Below are 21,486 nucleotides of genomic sequence, written 5' to 3' on the forward strand. Positions count from 1 at the left end.
TAGTCACAGGGGACATTTTACTGCAGGGTACCTTTTTCTTGATTGTTCTACCTACTTTTAGTAACATTTTCAATGCACTTTTACTGTGGGTGTCCACATACTTGTGGTCATACATACAGTTTGTACTTTATAGCTTTCAGGACGATCATCCTTCTTTTTAACTAGGTTGGTGCAACTGAACATTGTGACAGACTCTTACAAAACAACAGTCTGCATGTTGCGGCACTGCTTCAAAGTTTCACAGGAAATACAAACCTCAAGCAGGCCACTTAAAAGTGACATTTAACGACGGCAGGACAAACTGTATCTTTCCATCCCTGAGACACTGTGAGAAATAAGATGTTCTCAAGGACAAAATAAGATAAGACTGAAGTTTCAAAAAAAGCATAAATATATAAAAAATATCACCTGCATCTCTTCCGTCAATAAAACAACATGTGTCCAGTGCTTTACAGTGACTTTACTTCTGTTTTGTGACATCAATTAGCCTATTTAGCTCTAAAGTGCTGATACAGTATTCAAGGCCAATAGAACAGAAGAAAGAAAATGGGGAAATCAGGACAAGTATATTTTGTCTGCGTCAACTTTACAGGAAATATTTTGGATGATAAAAATGGTCCACAGTGCAGAGAAAGCATAGAAACACAACCTGTTCTGAACAGAGACAAAATGACTTTACAGGAGAGTTTTGAGCAGAAAATGTGATCGCCACAGAAACACAGAACACGTTGATGTTACGTTCACTTACAGAGGGACAAAACTTGTGATGCCGCTGTGAAGGACCCTCAACCAGGCAGTTTATTATATTAAAGGGGAAATTCAGAGTTTTCAAGGCTTTTAAATGCATCACACTCCCTCCCACATATTGTCTTAAGAAGGTACAGAGGGGATCTTACAGTTCTGACATTTATGTGCTAACAAATTCTAACATTTGACAGGAAACCAGACAAAGGATGAAAACTCTGTCGGAGGCTCTGATTGTGTTAAACGTTGAAATTTTACTTTTTCTTTTAATTTTGTGTGATCCAATTGGAGACGTGCTCTGAACGGAGGACAGACCTCTAATAATGAGCTATTTAATTTCTGTTTTAGCCCCTTTATCAAAGAAATTCTGCTGATTTTATTTATCTAGGAACTCAATTTGATATTTTTCCTCATTTATAAGAGCTCACTCGAAGCACTTCATAGACCACAAACTAAAAGCTGTCGGAGAGATGAAGAGTGGAAGAACAACTTCGCTACCTAGAAAAACATAAACCTTTTCTTATCTTAGCTCCAAAACAATGAGTGTTTGTCCTGATGGTGCGCCAGAGGGAAGGCCATGTTTTAACCCAAATCACAAGGGTTTATTCTCAATACAGTGGCCATTTCAGGACATTTCTGACTCTCTTAGTCTGTTAGCATCCTAACATGGCTACAGTTCAAATTAATATCTGACATTTTGCACATTAGCATGCTAACATTTAGCCAGCCATTTTCTGTTCACTTAAACTGTAATTTAAGATTTATTTCTGTACATTGACTCATCCATCTCATCCACGTAGAACTGAAACGATTAATCGACTAATCAACTGACAAATTAGTTGTATTTTAAAAGTGTCTCATTTTTTGAGCAGAAATTAAGACACTTTCAAAATGATCTGCTCTTTTTCTGTCATATGTGATTTTTAAATGAATATCTTTGGACTTTTGGATGAATAAAGGGATTTGAAGATGTCATTTAGGGCTCTAGAAAATGTTACAATTTAAAGATAAATTGATAAATCAAGAAAATAATCAGCAGATGAATCAATAATGAACATAACCGTTAGTTGCAGCCCTACATCCACAATTGTTGCCATGTTTGTCTCCATTTGTCCAGCTCTGTCACAAGAAGATGACGTCACAGTTTCTTAATCGGCTCTGATTGGCTCGGTGGTTTTTCAGTCAGTGAACAAAAGACTAAACCAGGGTCACTTTTAGCGATTTGCATTAGCGAAACATTGCATTTGAACATGTGTACAGTTAGCATGGTGACTTTCCAAATGTATGTTTGTACAGAATTTTAGTGTATGATGTGTAACATTTAAAATGAGCACGTTTAACAATTTAGTGCTACAGATAAATATGAGACTGAATTCAGTAATTAGCTTTAGCGGTTTAAGTGTTTTTACCTCATGGTGGCATAAGAGGAAAATCTTGAATGTACAAGATTTCAAGGCAATCCCTCGAATAGTTGCTGAAATATTTCAGACCCCAAGTGTTGGACCGACTCACAGTCAGCCTGGCTACAAACAACAGGACTTCACTTCAAGCTGAGGCCAGTAAAATTGTGTTTGCATGAATCTGACGAACACTCTGAGACATGATGCTAACCGTAATGTTAAACCAAAGCTATAGTAACAAAAAGGAAATGTTTCAATACATGAAGAGGTAGTCTGAAACACCTTCAGCGTTAACAAATGTAAATACAGAAAACATTTAGTGGCACAGAAAGAGTTTTTTATGAATACATGTGAGATTCTGAACTTTCAAGTGTTCGATTTGTATTCATTTACCTGCATAAATATCCAAAATGTTTACATCAGGACGTCATGTCGAACCTGATGAGGCTTTAGGTCTTTAGTTAAGGCTCTGGTTTCCAGTATTTCCTGTCAGGACCACAAGTCTTTTACGAGGTCACCCTCATCTTCGTCTCTGAGTCAGCTTCTTGGTTCGCTGCTGTTTTTTGAAGTCAATAAGGCAGCCGGTGGCCTCTGAGATCGGAGTGAAGGATCGGATGGGAGAGTTACTAATCCTGATGGCTGAAACGCCACCTTCCTCCTCGTCCTCCTCATCGTCATCCCGCAGATCAATGACATCTCTAACACGAGGACACAAATCCAGGCCCGTTAAAACAGAAAACACTTGTCCAAACTGGTAAAGAATAATCCTTCACCTTACTTGTTCCCCCCTGTTTGTGTTGAATGATCTCATGTGATTATTATTATGTGTGAGGCTGCAGCTATTTTATATTTCATTATATGCTACGTTTATTATCTTAATCAATATAATGATGAAACAATTAAGCCCTTTTCAGACATGGAACATAAACACTGTTAAAGGACCAGTGTGTTGGATTTAGGGACATGTAACGATGAAGTTGAGGCTCAGTCTTTCAAGCATTTAAGGAAAAACTACGATGGCCGCCAACTACTGTTGAGACATTGCAGACTCCATGGAAGAGGACCCGCTCCCTCTGTAGATAAAAACCAAGCAGCAACCTCCTTAGCTGGCAAAAACTGTAGTTCCTCGAATGGCCACTTGAGGCTACAGAAGTGAGTCAATCTCAATAAGGCTAAATTAAAATGTCAGCATAAATAAACATGTTATAAAAAACTGTTTTGTGTATTTCTATTGTAAATCTTGAAGAAGTCAATTAAGACTCAAAGCCTGAAGAAATTTATGTTTTCATGTTTTTTTTAAACTGTATTTATAGATAGTTTATAGTCTTTGTAACCACATGAAAGCTGTAAAATGTGAGTTGGGTATCAGCACAAACATTTCTGTCATCAGTACACAGACACAGGTACAACAAGGTGTTAAAACTTTCATTGTGAGGGACTCTGGATCAAAATGTCCACACAGATAAACAGGAGTTGTAAGTAAAATCATAATGTAACAGTGTTTCTAAGTCGTCTTACCCTGGCTGGAGGCTGGATCCAGACGGCCCGGCCTCTGTGAACACAGATCATGTCAGAAAAATGTGAATCAACTGGAGTCTGACTGACCAGAGGTTTGAGACCTGATTCTACTGCTGATATGTTTGTTCTGAGGATGCAAAAGCGACTCTGGGTGTTGATTACGATCTGAGGTGAAAATCTCACCTGTAAACCAGAAAATCCAGATCAGAGCTTTAATTAACTGAGGGGCAAATCAGGGGCTCAATTGCCCTGATTATTTTGAAACCAACCTTACGAAAGTCTAAAATTTTGCTTCAGCTATCATTATTTTCATTATCAAATAACCAAACAATGATTTTCTTAATTCATCTATTAATAATAAGTTTGTCTATAAAATGACAGTAAACATTTAAAAAAAGCCTGCGTTTATACACCATAGTTGACATCTTCAGATTTTTGTTTTGTCCCACTAACAATCCAAAACATAAAGATATAAACTTTTTGTCTACACCGGCCACACAGTGAAAGCAGCAGCAGTCCTTCATCAGTGTCCACGCTCATAGTGTAGAATTGTACTTTGGGTCTCTTTGTTTTAACCCCGCTAACAGCTTAGGTCTAGGGATGGCGGTGTTTGTCGATCGGTGCACGACTTTGTTCCAGACTTAAATATCTCAGTGACTATAGACCTTTTTCACAGCAGCCATTTTGACATGAAACACAGTGTTGTGTTACCAATAACACTAATTAAGGTTCTGTTTTATTCAGCTCAAACAGGGTGCTGCTATTGTGCATGTTGGCTCACTGGAAAGGCAGTGACTGGAACAAAACCTTAATTAGTATCATTGCTAACACCTGTGTTTACCCTACTATTTCACTTCAAAATGGATGCTGTAAAAAAGGTCTATTGGATGGATTGTTGCCCTGATCATGCTGTCTGACTTTTCCTCTAGCGCCATCATGAGGTTAAAATTGAAATCTGTCAAATATTTTGATTTATGACCAAATGACGGCAAAACTAATGACAATTCCATCAACCTTGGCTACACATTGCGTTAGTGTTAATTAGCAAAGCATACTATCTGAAGTAAGACATAAACATTATACCTTAAAGACTTTCTCACCTGAATGTCTGCTGTCCGTTTGCTCCAGAGCCGATAGCAGGTTTCCCTTCTGGAAGATCAGAAATGTAGAAAAGAAAAGTTATTCTTTATCCTCAATAAAAAGAGATCACATCAAAAAAAGCAAGAGATTGACTGTGAAAAGGGTTTAGTTTGATGTTTTTGCAGAGTCATTCTGTGCTTTGGTTGAACAATAACTTCTTTTTAACTTACAAATTGTGAACCTTACCGTTGTTTTGTGTGAGGTGGTGTTACTGTAACTGGTGTAAAGAGGCTTACCGCTGCAGTCTTTGATGACTGTCGTTGGATGCAGAGCTCTGTGTGTCTGCTGTAGTCTCTCAGAGGAACGGCTTTCTGACAGATAAAACATTTCTCTGGGTTCCTGTGGAAAATAAGACAAACACCAGGTGTAAAAAAAACAAAAAAAAAAACAATTGGTCTGATAATGCTGAGTTGTTTCTGTTAAATACTAAGTGCTACCTACTTACATGCTAGTGTTGGAGGTGTCAGTCTCGTCCGCTGTCACCTCTGCTCTTTTTGTTCTTTTCCTACGAGGCTTCAGTGATACTATAAAGTGGAAGAAGGTGTCATTTTAAAGTATCAACACAACACTGACATTTTTTTAAACTGATGTTAACAGTTGGACGTCATAGACACAGACGACAGGCATTCAAAAGCATCATTATTTTCATCCAAAACTGCAGTTTACATTGACTTTATAAATGTTTGGTGAAGTAACATCACCATGATTCTCAAGAAAGATCAGAGAAACAGTTCATCCTGTTGAATGGTAAAAGGCAGACGAGACAGAAAACAAAGATTTAGTAGAACAAAAAAGAAAAAAAAGAAAGAATAATGGAAACCTGATTGATGATTATTGTTGTCATGTTGTTATTGCTGTTTGTTCTGGAAATCTTGTAATACTTTACAATAAAGACAAGAGAAACAATCACGAGAACCTTCCTCCCTAAACGACCAATGTTAAAACCCAACCTACGGTTTTTACAGCTGTGAAACTAAGTGTATAACAGGTGTTAAAATATACTTTCTGTCACCTGGGAAGCAGTCGGCTTTTGGCCTCCTCTCATGCACGACGGCCACCTCTCCATCGCAGTATGCAGCGTGCATCTCGATCTCCGTCACGGGGAAGGATCCCTGACAGATGGGACAGTCCACGTTGGTTTCAGAGCTCTGAGAGGCGGCAGCTGGTTCCAGTTCAGGAGACGTCGACCTTTGAAGCCTTTGCTCCTTTATCTCCTCCACATCTAGATCCCCCATGTCCTCCTCTACCTCCTCCTTCCTCGTAGTTGGTCCTCCACCGTCGCTGCTGACAACAGGGATGTTTCCCTTCGTCTTTCTGTCCACTGGGGCTGAAAACAGTCACATACACTCATTTTTCAGGTTATTTTCTGATGACATGCACATTAATTTGGGCCACAAACAGATACAGAGGAGTAACTATGGAAACAGTGATGCTGAGAATAAAAGTGTTTAAAGTTTTCAGGCTTAATGCCTTTTGAAGCGGATTATCAAACACTACTGCACAGAACTTACATAACACTTATAATGCTGACTTTGTCTTTATATTATTAATATGGTAAGACATGGGAGAGAGTTAACGATTTTGACCAAATATGTTCGTAGTTCCTGTGTTTTGCCTTTGTAGCGCAGGTTTGTAGGGGAGATCCATTTCCAGTATCAGCTTTCAACTTTCAGCCACTAAACAACCAGGCGGGTTTCAAAGTTTTCTGTTCTATCAGTTAACCGTGCAGCCTCACCGTCCACCTCCACCTCCACCTCCACTTCCATCTCCTCCTCATCCTCCTCCTGCCGCTGCCGCTGCTGCTGCTTCTGCTGCTCGTCCCTATCTGGAGAATCGTTCTGAAGAATCATCTCAACCTCAGGCAGCGCCGGGCTTTTAGGTTGGAGCTGTGGAGAAATCCAAGGAAGGTGTGATATTTATTATAGATTTATTTTTATATGATTCTCTTTGCTTATCGGGGGGGACGTGTGATGTGAATCATGGCCACCTGCCAGGTAAACGCTGGTGTTTTATCTGGGTGAAGCAGGAAAAACAAGTCAGGTTGTTGATTACAATCTAAACAAACATCTGAATGCAGAAAATCGGAACATCTCAGATATGTTTTTGTTAGACTGCTGTGTTTGCTACCTTATCTCCATTGTCACTGTCAATTATTTGGTAACCACTGATGTAATGCAACAAAATTAAGATGCAGGAACACTATAAAGTACAAATTCAGTAAGGACACTATAAAATACATGCTAACTATGGACAGTAAACAGTGCTAATATACACTCTAAAGTAGGACTGTGTATTGGCAAGAATCTGGTGATAAAAGTCACGGACACTAAAGTGCACGCTAAGCATCAACACTGTAAACACTACAATCCAATTACAAATTAATCCTCAGTTGATTCTTTACAGTATTGTAAAGTGTGATACTTATTAGTTTATTATCATTAGTATTAGATTAGTTTCCTCAGGTTTTACAGAACGTCACAATCTGTCTGCAGGTCTTGTTTTAGTGAAGTTTCCGGATACTGTGCTACTTCCAGCTGAATTTAATATCCTCTAACCTTCGTGCAGTGGTAATTCAAACTCAGGAATCTACTTGAGAACTGACTGCATGTTGAAATTCAACACATGAACTTACCTCTGTTCTAGTGACAGTGTCTATCATCAGATCTTGCGTCCTGTCGTCATCGTTGTCACTCAGTTGGGTTTCTGTTGTGGGAGAGACATGTTGACTGTCAGCAGTTTGTATCAGGTCTAAATGTGATCATAAAAAGAGGCCAGTTTGCTCTTCTGGTGAGAATTTATTACAGCCATCATCTGTTGATCTGTGGTTGGTCGCTAACTTAAACAACCAGGTTCAAGCACCTTAATAACAAACCAATGAAAAAGGTGGAGCTTCAGTACCTGGACAAACCTCGCAGTCATCGTTATCCACCTCTACTCCTTCTCCCTCATTCTCCTGCTCTTCTCCTTTGTTCTCTCTTTCCTTGCCTTCCTCTTCATCCCTCTTGTCTTCTTCCTCCTCTACCTCAACTGAAGGAGAATCAGCTGTGTCAGACAGTTTTTTGGTCCTCAGTCTGAGCCCACGCCTGAAAATGCATTTAAATAAACAAACAGTGTCAGTTGAGATGGAGCACAGATCGAGAGAAAGTTTAAATGCAACAAAAACAAATGTCATTTAATGACAGCCTACTGTACACATACGGTACTCTGAGCACAACAGTGCACTTAAACTACACTCGTTTGGGTTAAATGTGAATATTTCCATCATGACTTCAGCTGGTTTGACATGTTTTATGTTTCTATGGGCATAATGGTCCCTGTAGGGGAGCCAGCTACAACATTAACATCCATCTCATTGTTACTGCATCAATAATAATAATCTAATAATATCATATATAATAACGACAGGGGCCAGTTTTTTACTCAAGTAAGATTGTGAACGCAAGAGTTGTGTTAGAAATTGTGTTATTTTAAGACTTCATCCACCACTGCCAAGGTGTGGTGGTTACATGTGACATCTCCTCCTTGGATTCCCTTAGTCAAACAGATCTTAGTCACACGGATTACGCTGGTGTTTGTTCATCAAAAACACCAAATGTGGTTTAGTTTAAAGTAGATTTAGGCTGGTTCCAGACGTTACTCACAGCTCTGTCTTAAAATAATGAATGAAACAAAACCGAAATTCAGTATCAGACAAGAGTAAATTGTCATTATTCTGTTACTCTGAATTATCAAGCTGTTAATTAATCATTTAAAGCAGTGAAGGCATTTTTCTAAATGAATGAATGATACATTTATGCTTCAAATTAAACCGGTAACTCATCAGTCCCATTCACTGATTTTATAATCAGGTTAACTAGTGACATCTAGTGGCCGAAATACATTACTGTACTATTATTATACAGTATGTGTACACGGGTGACTGTTGAGTCTGGAAATGATAAATGATTTCACATTATACTATATCCCATACTATATTATACTGTTTTATTACATTATATTACTTATACTATATATTATATTTATATCATACATAAATCATGCAGACAATGCTAAGTATTATTACTTAATGATATCATGTATCATTCTAGTGGTGAAGGTATATTATTTTTGTTTCCATTCTGTAGTATTGTTTCTATTTTTATTTTTATATACTATTAATACTTTTCCCTATTTATCTGTACTTATGTCTGTCCTTGTGCTACCTGAATTTTGCCTCTGGGGAGTAATAAAAGGTGCTCACAGCTAAAACAAAATTAAATTAGTTAGAAATTAGTATTAGTAAAGCTCTGATGACAGCTGGAAAGACAAAAGCATTTACTTAACTATCAGATATTTAATCATTCATAAAAATGTATTTCTATGTGGACCTTTACGTGTATATGGTGTTATTTTTAATAAAAACAAGTTTTAAACTTTGCGACATCCATCAACATAGCAGGCCCTGCATCAATGTTTCCACAAAACAGAAAATATATTCATTTCTTGTATACAAACTACAAAAATAGTGCATCAGTACATACTGCAGATATAATTACAGCATTGCGTTACAGTAAATAAAAAGGTTTATAATCTTGTTTCACTGTTTATTTGTCTTTTATTCTGGTTTGAGACTAAAGAAGAACCTTGCTGTTCTACTTTATGTTTCCGAGTTTGATCCTGTGTGACCATGAAGGCTAACAAGACGCTAACAGCACATTTCCACATTGTAGAAGAGCTGGTTAAGTTGATGGAGGTTTTACCTTCGAGGAAAAAGCTCTTGAGGTGACTCAGCAGGCGACTCAGGTGATGGACATTTCTAGGAAAAAATAGATAATGTCTATCATATGACTCACAGTTACAGGTAACCTGTACCTGCAGAAGTGCCACTGGACAATTAAAAAGTATGATATCCAAGAAACCTATCCCGTTAGAGACCGTTTGAGACAGCAGCATCCACGTTAAAATCATTATCATACCTCCGGCTGTGGCAGGATGCCCTCCCCCCATTCAGCCTTCCTCAGCAGACACCTCTGAGCCTGCTTCAAACTCTTCTCATACACCTCCATCTGAGCCAGGATCACCTGAAATCAGAGACACAAAGGATGGATGGATGGACAAACACATGAAAAAGTGAGGAATTGTGCATTAAAATGATTCGATTTTATTGTTTGTATTATAGAATTAATCAATATGCTTGATATATATGAGAGGAAGAAATGCAAGTGAGGTTTCATACCAAATGTAGTTCAAATTAAAACCAAATTTCAAGAACATTGGCAAAAGACAATGCTAATGAATGCGCATAAAACTGAGAAAAGCAGTAAATATTCACATTTTAGAAGCTCCCACCAGAGATGACAGTGAACTGAATAAGTGATCATAATTTATAGTAAGAAGAAACAAATCTTCACCTGTGTGTAGTTGTCTGGGTCCAGGCCTCGTGGACAGAAGGGAACCCCCCAGTAGTAGTGCACCGTCGGCTCGTCTACAGGCTCCCCATGCGAGGCTGAAGGCCTGCTGACCGTTCCCTGACTGCTGATTGGGCGTTTTTCTCGCTCTGTTGGAGCGGTGGATGTAGAAGAGGAAGAAGGTCTGACCAAGATGGGTGGAAACATACAGAGAGAGTTAGCAAAAAGGCATCTTTAAACTGAGACTCTTTAATTAGACGTAGTATGTGAGGTTTAGCTAGTTTGGAGCTTAAGTAGCCAAATCAAGAAAGATAACACACAACTTGTTTTACTTATACTACAGAAACTCTGCTTTCTACCTGCAGTTTGACCTGGTAGTCCCTTGAGAAGCTGCAGTCACGTGGTTCAGAGAGGCAGCCTTGCTGTCTGCCTGATGAACAGGTCTCTCCTCTGGGAAGATGGGGCTGTGCGAGCCCACCGGCTGCAACAGATTGAGGGAGGAACGGTGAAGACAGACAAAAATTAGATGTTAAAAACTCCAGTGCTCAGTTATGTCTTTAAGCCTTTACAAATATTCAACAACCTGCCCTTCAAAGATAAAGCCAATGTAACTTTCTTATTGTGAACAAATCCCATGTGTCAGCCCGTCTCTCAATACTTTCTCACTCCCGGTCTGTGGCTCTCAGCGACAAGTCCACTGGTTCCTACTGAAGGTGTAAATCTTTAAAAACACCTCACAAAGATGTGTTTCATGTTTAAAAAAGTAGTTCTGTTCTTGCTAAAACAGCTGGTCACTGTATAATCAAACAAACAGGAAGAAATAATGCATTGTTGGGGACTATGTTCAGTGGCAGATTAATTCACATTCGGTTCTCTATTCGGTGACTATCTGGAGGCAATGGGATGGTGTATGTGGGATTTATATGTTTGTGGTACAACAACAATGTACAATGGAGCTCTATGGTACTGGTCTTTTCATTGGATTTGTTAACAATAAGAAAGAGCATAGTATTATTCCTTAAAATAAATGTGTTGCAGTCCAAGTGCAGGATTAAAACATTCTTGCTTTGAACATATTTTGATCTTCTAGCAGAGAGGAAGCCTCTGTACCGTGTCGTCCTCCTCCTCGTCGGACCAGACTAGCGTCATATCGCTGGTCAGCTCCACCTCAGCTGAGTCCCGGTCTTTGGATATTTCCTTCACCTCCTCTGCCTCATCTATAACCAGAAAACACAGATGGTAAAGAAAAGATATGGGACATCCAGTAGGCCCTGGTAGATCAGTAACGGAAGCTTCATCATGTGACTGCCCTCAGACTGTTGACTAACAGGAATTAGGGACAGAGGCCTCCAGAAAGCAAGAGTTGTTTCACTGTACCTGACTCGTTAAGCTTGACATCTTGGTTGTGATCAGCCTTGCTGTCCTGTATTCAAAAGCAGGAAGAACAGAGAAATGAGCAGGCAGTTGGAAAGATGCCTGGATGTTATGACTGAAATACAACGAGAAAAAGAGATTGACCACCAAAAAGTTAGCAATCAATATGACCCATTCTTCACTTTCGCCACTTTAAGTAGACTAGAATGAATGATTAAGCCACACATGCGATTATTAATTAATTAAATTTTAGGTTCAAACAACAGGATCAGACTGCTTGTTACTGATGTTACGCTGAACATCACATTGTTACAATATGAAATGTCACATAAATATCAACCAGTTGAAGCAATAAGGTTATATATTATTCATATTTCTTGTCAGTGTATTAAGTATTTTATCTGTAGGCTTTTTATGGAATACATTTATTCACAATTTTACTGCATCCACATTTCTACAAATCTACATTTAATGCAACACTTCAGGAGTATTATAGATTTAAAAATAACATAACTTGGACTTTTATTACAAAGATATGAGACTTCATAGAGGTGTTCAAAGAGCCTTAATGGGCTGCCTCAAAACTTCATAAGGCTTCAACCGCCGTCACCAAGGTTGAATAAAATATAATATAATAAATATGTTGCAGAACAACATTCCTCAGTGTGGTTTAGTGGCTTTGAACAGAGCAATAGAGGAGCTGTTCCTGGTGGCTGCCAGCTGCAGCTCTCTCGCTCAATACTGGACCAATTTCAGTTCAACTGTTCTCCCCATTAGTCACTTAGACACAAAACATAGGAAAATGAGGTTCAGGTTGAAAAATACAGAAGTTTCCCTTCAACTGGGCCATTGTATCAGCTAATATGAGCTCACTGGAGTTATATTGGTATCACCAAACATGTGAGCTGATTAATAACAAAACACTGCAGAACAGAAATGTCAAAGATATGTTTTTGGTCCTTAAATCCTGAATTGTGTCTAGGTCAAAAAGGGGAAATCTAAGGGATCCATTTCAACAATGTTCATGTTTCGTTTCACTTTAAACTCTCTAATATAAACATCGGACTAAAAAATCCAGTAGTTTCAGGCGCCGCTTGACAATCCGACAAGCACTTTGAAGCACACAGACACCTGAACTCACCTGCCTCAGACTCTGATCCCCAGTGGCTCCTGAAATCCCTTCAGTGCCTGAACATCTGAGCTCTGCAGCTGAAGGACTCGCAGAGTGATTCTGCACATCAAGATGAACCTTTTGTGGTCGCCCAGTCCTGCCCAACACTGGGCTTGTACAGCATCCGTGACTCTGCTCAGTCTGTCCTCCATCAGTCTCTGAGAACACGGGACTTTTGCAGATTGCTGATTCTGGGGGAGGGAGGTTCTGGGGAAGACCAGGGCTTTTGGGGAATACCGGGCTCTTAGGCCGACAGGACGCGGACCTCACAGAGGAGGTTAAACTCTCCTGAGAAGAGAACATGAACCCTGAGTTACAGACATTGACTTGGGGTTTGCAGGCACTTGGTGACTTCTCATGCTGAGTATTCCTGCCAAACACTGGACTTTTAAAATACTCAGGACTCGGCTCTGTCTCTCCATCGTCTCCGTGATCAGTCTCTGAGGAGACAGGACTTTTAGGAAAAGCTGTGCTCTTGGATAAAGTGAGGTTACCGGAGCGTTTGGGGCTTTTGGGAAATGTTGGGCTCTTGGGTTGAGCAGGCGAAGACTTTCGAGGCGAGGTCCAACTGTCCTGAGACAACAACACAAACCCTGAGGTTCTGCAGGTTTGCAGCAGGTCCTGGCTCAGACGGGGGACGTGAACCTCGGCTCTGCAGCCAGTCGAGGGGAAGACAGGGGATTTACGGAGCTGACAATCGTCGATCTGGGTCGACTCAGAGCTCTGATTTATTGTTGAGAGAAGACAAATACATACATGATCATTCATTTAGAGTCATGTTTGTGTCCACCTGATGAATATATGTCCAATATTCATTCTCTTTTAACTCTGTTTTTAGTCTCCACCAGCTAGTCTTTTAATTGCGTCTGAGCAGGTAGTGTACGCTGGGTTTTTGCAGCTTTCTTTCTGAAAAAGACGCTATGAGTGATTCATTATTTATCCAACAAAGAAGCTAACACTTCTCTTGTTACACCTTTTCAAACTTACGGACTTTTCTGTTTTATATCATTGCAAACTCAATTAATTGGCAACTATTTTGATTATCAGTTAAAGCACATTCAAGAAAAGTTTCAATCATTGGTTTATTCGCCTTTTTTTTGTTTTATATCATTGTAACTGAATATCTTTGGGTGCGGTTTGAAGATCTCACCTTGGGCTCTGGGAAAATGGTGTTAGTGGTTGTTTTTGCACATTTTCAAAGAAACCCTGACAGATTAATTGATAATGAAAATAATAATTAGCTGTTTTGGGATTTCAAGAAAGCAGGTTGGGCTCTTGGAAACTGTCACCAGCAGCCTTTTGTGGCCTTTTATAGACAAATTAATTAAATAACTAAAGCAAAAAATAAAAATAAACTCAACACATTATTCAAAAGGTAAGAAAGAAAAGTCATAAATGTTTTTGACGAACCTGGGTTGAGTCCAGAACCAGGTCTAGGGACTCTGAGCTGCAGGGTGATGCCTGAGAGTAGATGTTCTGAGTCTGGGACAAGTCTGGCATCTCCAGCAGAGGACTTCCTTCTTTCCTTTTCCGCTTTTTATTCCTGTTATTACTTTCATCTCCAGTTCCTTTTGCTCCTGGGAATACAATACAGCATGTTTAATGCCAGCAATTTGTCTCATTAAATGAACAAATTACATATTTTGCCTTCTCTGCTGTGGGACTTCAGCAGAATCTCATGTTCCTTGTCCATGTCAGTGCAGACAGAAACTAAGCGTTGTCGGATATCTAACAGCAGAACTGCCTCAGCGCTCAGTGACCCACCTGTGTTCAGGTCTGTCTCTGGTGTGCAGCCGACCTCTGAGGCTCCCTGATCGACGACAGACACCGGCTTCCCATTTGAGTAGAGGAGTTTCCGCCGAGAGCAGATCCTGAGTGAGGCCTCAGCATCCGTGAGCAGACTCTGACTTTGGGAAGGGGGGCACGGTTGTGTCTGACTGGCCATCTACAAGAGGAAAACCACAAAGGGCTACTGTATTAACAAATGATCGAGATCCTGTATTAACTCTTTTTAACCAGATTGATGCAATTTGCATCAAAAATCACACACACCTTTCTCAGTTAGAGCTCATTTCTTAGATATTCACATGCATCCAGTGTGTTGGAGTCGGTTTAGCACTGACTGGCTTTGTTTATTTATCCTACCCTCGCTGATATAAATGGTGTGGAAAGTAATAATAATATCAGTATAACACAATACTATTCAACAGCACCACAAACGACATCCACCAAATTTACCATACAGCCGTATCGACATGCCTCTAAAACAAGAACTGAACATTATCACCTTCAAGAAGGGAGGATTTCAAAAAACTCTGGACTCACACTCTCATGGATGGCTTTCATCATGGCCTCTTCCTCTTTCTGCAGCCGGAGTGCGGTGACACTGGCTTCCTGTTCACTCAGACGCAGAGCCAAATCCATCATCTCCTCTTCTGTCATCTCTAAAAACAGCAGACGCGAGGGTACCAAGTCAGACGTCAGGGACGTATATTACAGATTCACAAAAATTCTGCCTCTCACATTAGTACAAATATAGGATTTTATTTTATTACGTTTTAGGCTTTTTTTCTGTCATTACACCGACATTAATTGTGTCAATGACAAGTTACAGTATCTTTAATATAGTTCGAAATTTTCATTTGTTCATCATTTGTATTTATTTCTATTAAATTCACTTTATTTCTGATATAGCTATAACAACGTTTATCTTCTGCTAATTAGAAACTATGAAAACATTCAAATGTTTTGTAGTTGTTTTGGTACGCTGGATGTCATGTACCTTTGGGTTTGGATTTGTTTTCCCTCTCTTTCTTGCGCTTTTCTCTCGACGATGAAGGTGACAGAATTGACAATGAGAGCTCGTCCTGGAGGAGCAAACAAACAGTCCAAGTGTTAGTGCTGTTTCCCTGAGCTCATAAAGACCTCGTGTTTCACAGATCTGGGTTTCAAAGGAGTGACTTTTTGTTTTGCCCCGTTTTTGTCTGAAGAACTAACTATGTTCAAATTATCACACAACTATCACCCATAAATTACGATCCAGACACAGCACATCAAACCTGCTCTTGAAAAAACAACTTAGAACAAGTCCCAGCTTTAGGTTACTGAACCGAAGTGACGATGTACTCTACAACACGGTTTTAGACACACGAACGTCTCTGAAACTGATCCTGATTCTGACTAATGTTCACATTTCTTTACATTGTCGTCTCTGTCGTCGAGAGCTTCGTCCTCCTGCTGGCTTCCAGAGGGAATGTCACTCACATCCTTGATCATTTGCTTTCGCAGAGCCATCCTGGTCTGCTTCTGAGAAACTGTGACCAACAGAGACACAAAAAAGCAGCTTTTAAGCCAGCGTTTCAAATCAAATCTCTGCTGGTTTTCTATCTTGAATGCTTTCTTGTCACCTGCCTACCTCTGATTACTTTTTGCAATCTGATGCACCACAGATTCAGCATTTCAAAGGGGTGTGTGAGGTATTGTACACGTGTAGTAACGCACATGAGTAAAACTGTACTTCTACTTTCTACTCAAGTATATTTTCTTCTGCCTGCAAGAAAAATAAGAACAACCTGTCTTTGGACCGATGTGCAACGATGACGGAGTAAAACCCCGAACAAGAGGCAGCTTCCAGTAACAACCTCTGTCCACATCTGGCTACACTTTTTATATCTAATCTAAAACAAATATAAGTAACATAAAGTGCTTGCTGTGCCTTTTAAAACCTCCTCTTCTTACCTCTGTAAGCACATTGAGGTGAAAATATAGAGGTTTTATGATAACGATGGTGGTCTGATGTACTAATAACTTAGTGAGCAGTAAAAAAGGAAGAGATTAGGGCTGAGCAATTAAAGACTGCACATATTTTAAAACTTTTATAAAGTGAAAATTAAATTAATGATACAAAAAAATCATAATTTCCACACTTAACGTGAATCATACCGTGATCATAATATGATGTTTTTACCATATCGTGCAGCCCTAGAAGAGAGCGGTATTTCTCTACCTGCTCTACTTTATTAAAACTATTTCCAATGAGTGCTTTTGTCATTATTCCACCCTAAAAATATTAAAACAGACAGTAGCTTGTACTTTATTTACAAGGTATTTTTGAACTTTTAATCGAGTAATTGTACTTTTAATGAAGTAAAGAGTACTCTACCTACCACTGACAGCCAGCTTAGTGAGCTCTTATATATTTAAGTGATTTCTACAAGACAGAGCATCTGAGTGTAAGCTGAACCACAACTATAGTAGAATTAAACCTGGAGAAATTAAAAATAAAATCATTTTATTAAACAGTCTATGATTAAACCACAGCTTCAACAGGACATGGAGATAAAACGAGCTTTCTTGCACACAATACGTATTAAACTCAAGCCCCCCAAAAACTGCTGCAAAGCTTTAACCACAGCACCAACCTCGCCCACCCTCAGCAGGAGTTAGTGATGAAGAGTGTCCTCTTCTTCCTCTCATCTGTCCGGAGGCTGTGTGTGACGGGAAGGCACCAGCGTGGAGCCCCAAACACTAACCAACCCTCTGTGTTAAAGTTCAAACAAGAAGCGCTAAGTGAGAAGGCTGAAGTGACTTAAAGCAGATCGATTCCCATCCCGATCGATCCAGCTCATATTCAACGTTAGCTCACACAGCACATGAACCTGAACACACCAGACACCAAACACTGCGAATAAAGTTCCTGCTTTCGATTTTATGTGTCGTTAAAAGCTGATTTAAGGAGCACGCGTCGGCGCCTGTGTGTTTATGTGTGCGACGGCTTCACGAAACAACGACAAACCCGAACAATAGTCATTTTAGAGACACTCACTGCAGTTTTCCTCACTTTCGCGGCGCCATGTTTGTTTCTGTTTACGCAATCACGTGACGTCGACGTAAAACGCGTCCTTCTGGCTGCGTTCACGGACCGTCGGTTAATGGTCGCTTTATTGCTGGCCTTTCACCCGCGACCGGGGTCGGGTTTAATGTTCGCTTTATTGTTGCCTTCACGGACCGTAGGTACTGTTTATATAGATTAGAATTTAGATAGATAGCATAGATAGATTAGATTAGATTAGATTAGATAGATTAGATCAGATTTAGATAGATAGATAGATAGGATAGATAGATAGATAGATAGATAGATAGATAGATAGGGATAGAAGATTAGATTAATCACACAGTATTGACATTACAACAATTCGTTCATGGTTTATACAGGATTAATTATCTGACTTACTCTTCTGTCTACTTTACTACCTGGGTTTAAAAAATTTAATCAGTATCTAATCCAAATATCACAATATTAAAAGGGGATTAATTGGTCCAAGCAACAGTATTTGGAGACTAATTTTGGATCCTGTAAAACACAAACCTGGTAAGGCAATAATAAATAAATGTGCACTCACCAGTTGTTGTTATATTGGACTCCTGTTTGTGATGCCATTAATTAAGGAAAACTTTAAAGAAGATGAATCACTCACACTCGAAGAAGTATGAAACGTCGATGGCTTACACATCAGAATTTATTGAGGCTCGGCCGAGGAGGATGAGATCAGCAATACATGTTAACCACAGTGCAATGCCAACCAAATTCTGAAGGCTATCTTTAAATGACAGATATTTAATGTATTCCCTAGAGAATCTTCCCATATCATATCCCTGTACACATGTGTCTGTCTGTTAAATTTATCTTAACATTGGTCTTCAGTAACAGCGTGGAGCTACGATATGTCGGGTGCTCAGTGTTCAACCTTATCAGCTGTTCTGCATAGTCTCGTCAGCCAAACAGTCAAAAAGGAAGCCACATCTTAACCAGGAAGAGGCACAGGCTGTGACCTCCTCTAGGTTTGTAGACACAGTGGCATGGCGAGCACTATATATTTTCAGCCTGCTTCCTCCACAGAAAGAATGTTCTCTTATATTTGTTCTTGCAGAAAGTAATAAGAGGAAAATAAGAAAAGCCTATGTGGCATTCATGAACCGTTCACTGACAGCCAAGATTGTTCTGACCCACCTGAGTGTGTCGATTCATTGCGTCTAACATGTGACATGTGCGAACATTGTAATGTACACTCAGACAAAAGAGAAAACAAAGTAAAGGGAAAGGAAATTGCACTTAAGGGTAGCAAAATGAAAAATAAAAATGTATGCAGAGAAGATCAAATATTTGTGTATGCACAATTCATGCATGAGGCCTAGAGCTTCGCAGTTGGTATCTGGTTGATGTTTAACTAATAAGTGCAGGTTAGTCTAACTTGGTGTGTGTCCTCTTGTAACCATATAAAGGCACACTAACTGCTCTCGAATCCACATTTTAATATTTCCAGCCGGGATCCTACAGCTGACCTCCTCCAACAGTTGACATGGCATTAAATGGTAAAATAGCAGTAGTGACAGGAGCAGCGCTGGGGATAGGAAAAGCAATGACAGAGATACTCCTGCAAAATGGTGCCACGGTAAAGTTTTGCCTCTGTTATGCAACATACTGTGTGTGCAATTTTGTGGGCTCCTTTGCAGCATTATGTGTAAATATGTATGTAAATTACAAGCAAAAAGCCAACAGTTTTGTAATGAATGTGTATATTTAAACAAGGAGAGTCTGCAATATTTAACAATAAGCAGTTTTTTGATACGTAGTTGTATTTTATTGTAAAACATTTACAACAATGCAACAAAAAATAAGATTAATAGTTCATCCTTTTATGTCTTGCATCATATCCTTTTGAAAACATTACACACACTGTATGTTTGGCAGTTAATCAAAGCTTAGATATGGGTTAGAGAATGTATCTGCATTTCTTTTTGTGACCTATAAAAGTGATAATCTCTTTTTTAAACAGTATAGTTTTTACAGTTTGTATTTGCAGATTATCTGTGTGCATTTGAAATTCAGGCTGCACTGAAGCAAAGTCCAGCCATAAAAGACAAACACAGGCTGTCTCTGGACATTCTCCTGTACAGGTTGTCCTCCTGGATGTGAATGAAGCTGCAGGGAAAAGTCTGAAGGAAGCCCTCGACAAACAGTATGGACGAGAGAAAACTTTGTTCCTGAACTGTGATGTTGAGTCAGAGGAACATATAAAAGGTAACAGACAAACATACATCTAGTGCCAGTGTTTTTAAGATTTACACTTTCTACAATATCTGCACATTGCAACTACTGTGTGGCTAAGTTTAGGGAAAGATGGTTATGGGATATATGGTTAATTATGGTTTAGGTAGGGGTAGGGATAAGTAACACTTCTTGAAAATATGGGAAAGGTCATAGTTGCCCCTAATAAAAACAATTAACATCAAACGCAATTACACTAATGAGAATGTTACTTTTATATATTTAATCTTTTGCTAAAGAAACCTGAGAGAGAAATAGAACGGAGATAAGACACCAGGACTGGGTGATATGTTAATATATTCATCCAAGTACACAAAATCTGCATCAGAAACAATCACTCTCTAAAGTGGGATGAAACCTTTAATGTCCTTAAATCAATAATAATTATTCAATTCATAAGGTGCAAAGTAGTGATGACAGTCTTCCCAAATGTAATTATTACTTGTGAGTTACGAACAGTGAAAAGTGTTTTTTAAATCAAATAAGAGATGTGAGATACTAAGACAGCTGTAATAGGATACATTTAACAAATACGATAGGATGTTGTTCAGCCTGTATAACACACAGTGCAATATTTATGTCCTGAAATGAAACAAATAGAACTGTAATAAACTGTATCGACTTTCATAGTTTCATAGTATCAGAAAGTTGGTTGTGAAATTAAAGATTAACAGCTAAACGTGTTATTTTCTGCTTTAAAGCTGCCTTTCAGAAAACTGTGGAAACCTTCGGTGGAATTGATATCCTCTGCAACAATGCCGGCATCTTGAATGAGAGAACGTGGGAGAAAATGGTCTCCATAAACCTCGTAAGAATTTATACTCCTGTCTCATTCAGGTCAGAAAATAGTTTACTTACTAACAAAACTGTCTGTATATTAACACCTGCCTGCCTGGAAGAACTCCTCAGTCATTTCCCCATGTGCACTCAGGGCTAACTCGTTATTATTACATATTTAATGGAGTAAAGAGACATGTTTGGCTGTTTGTGTGTAAAAATCACCAAAATATGAATTCTTTCTTGTAGGTGGGTGCTATCAGGGTAGCCTACCTGGCTCTCCAGCACATGAACAAGTTGACCGGAGGTCGGGGAGGGGTCATCGTCAACACAGCATCAATGGCAGGTACAAGTAATTTCTTTGTATCTCCTTAAGCACATTTAGTATTTTAAGTTTTGTGAACTGTTTAAAACGTAATAATTAACTAAAATGAACGCTGGAAACATTGCTACTGGTGTTTGAACGCAAGTCTCTGCTGTGGGTGGGAGGTTTCATCTCTGTTACACCTCTGATATGATGTGCACAGGCTTATATGTTATTGTTTTACAAAAGCATCATGAAAGGTGGTTCCTCAGCACCTCAAAAAGTGCTGTAGTGAAAATTAAATCTCATAGCCAGAGCACACAGATGGGATATTTAAATGTATGTCATTTCTGCTGGTAGGGGGGTCTCACACATCAAAACAATACAAAAGACCAAGTCTGATGACGTTGTGAAGTAGTGTGGGATCATAGGAGTCGTTGTCTTCACCACCATTGCCAGAGGTCTTCTCCTATCCAAAAACAAAAAGTAGCTGCTATTTAAAATCAGTAAAAACAGTTTCACCTTAAAAATCTGTGTTTCTCCGACACTGATGGGACAAAGGA

General features: G+C 39.2%; 2 protein-coding genes across 11 annotated transcripts in view; one reads left to right on the forward strand and one right to left on the reverse strand.

The window, feature by feature from the left end:
- Positions 1-440: 440 nt before the first annotated feature.
- uimc1 (ubiquitin interaction motif containing 1) lies at positions 441-17,614 on the reverse strand. Of its 9 annotated transcripts, none has more exons than XM_035666540.1 (23): positions 17,560-17,614; positions 17,165-17,273; positions 15,936-16,048; positions 15,517-15,601; positions 15,060-15,178; positions 14,499-14,679; positions 14,145-14,311; positions 12,705-13,457; positions 11,567-11,612; positions 11,300-11,406; positions 10,549-10,670; positions 10,193-10,373; positions 9,758-9,862; positions 9,542-9,597; positions 7,701-7,885; positions 7,435-7,505; positions 6,538-6,688; positions 5,815-6,129; positions 5,248-5,326; positions 5,039-5,141; positions 4,763-4,811; positions 3,663-3,696; positions 441-2,842 (listed from the first exon to the last, which is right to left on the reverse strand). In XM_035666540.1, exons 2-23 carry the CDS (start codon positions 17,208-17,210, stop codon positions 2,665-2,667), a joined length of 3,246 nt encoding a protein of 1,081 aa, XP_035522433.1. In that variant the 5' UTR covers positions 17,211-17,273; positions 17,560-17,614; the 3' UTR covers positions 441-2,664. The 9 variants fall into 9 exon arrangements, with proteins under 9 accessions (XP_035522433.1, XP_035522431.1, XP_035522432.1 ...); XM_035666538.1 differs by having other exon boundaries at positions 17,156-17,273; XM_035666539.1 differs by having other exon boundaries at positions 17,165-17,587.
- Positions 17,615-18,980: 1,366 nt separating this feature from the next.
- The window catches only part of LOC118331536 (15-hydroxyprostaglandin dehydrogenase [NAD(+)]-like), a 3,980-nt gene continuing 1,474 nt past the window's right edge, over positions 18,981-21,486 (forward strand). Inside the window, exons 1-4 of one of the 2 annotated variants that reach the window (XM_035666547.1) lie at positions 18,981-19,106; positions 19,692-19,815; positions 20,544-20,650; positions 20,869-20,965. In XM_035666547.1, coding sequence (XP_035522440.1) covers positions 19,104-19,106; positions 19,692-19,815; positions 20,544-20,650; positions 20,869-20,965 — 331 coding nt within the window. In that variant the 5' untranslated portion in view covers positions 18,981-19,103. Of the gene's footprint in view, positions 19,187-19,691; positions 19,816-20,543; positions 20,651-20,868; positions 20,966-21,486 lie in introns of both variants that reach the window. The other variant, XM_035666546.1, reaches the window with a different exon arrangement.

The sequence above is a fragment of the Morone saxatilis genome, unplaced genomic scaffold, assembly GCF_004916995.1.
Source record: "Morone saxatilis isolate NCDOM2014 unplaced genomic scaffold, NCSU_SB_2.0 Contig20, whole genome shotgun sequence".
Taxonomy (NCBI): Eukaryota; Metazoa; Chordata; class Actinopteri; family Moronidae; genus Morone; species Morone saxatilis.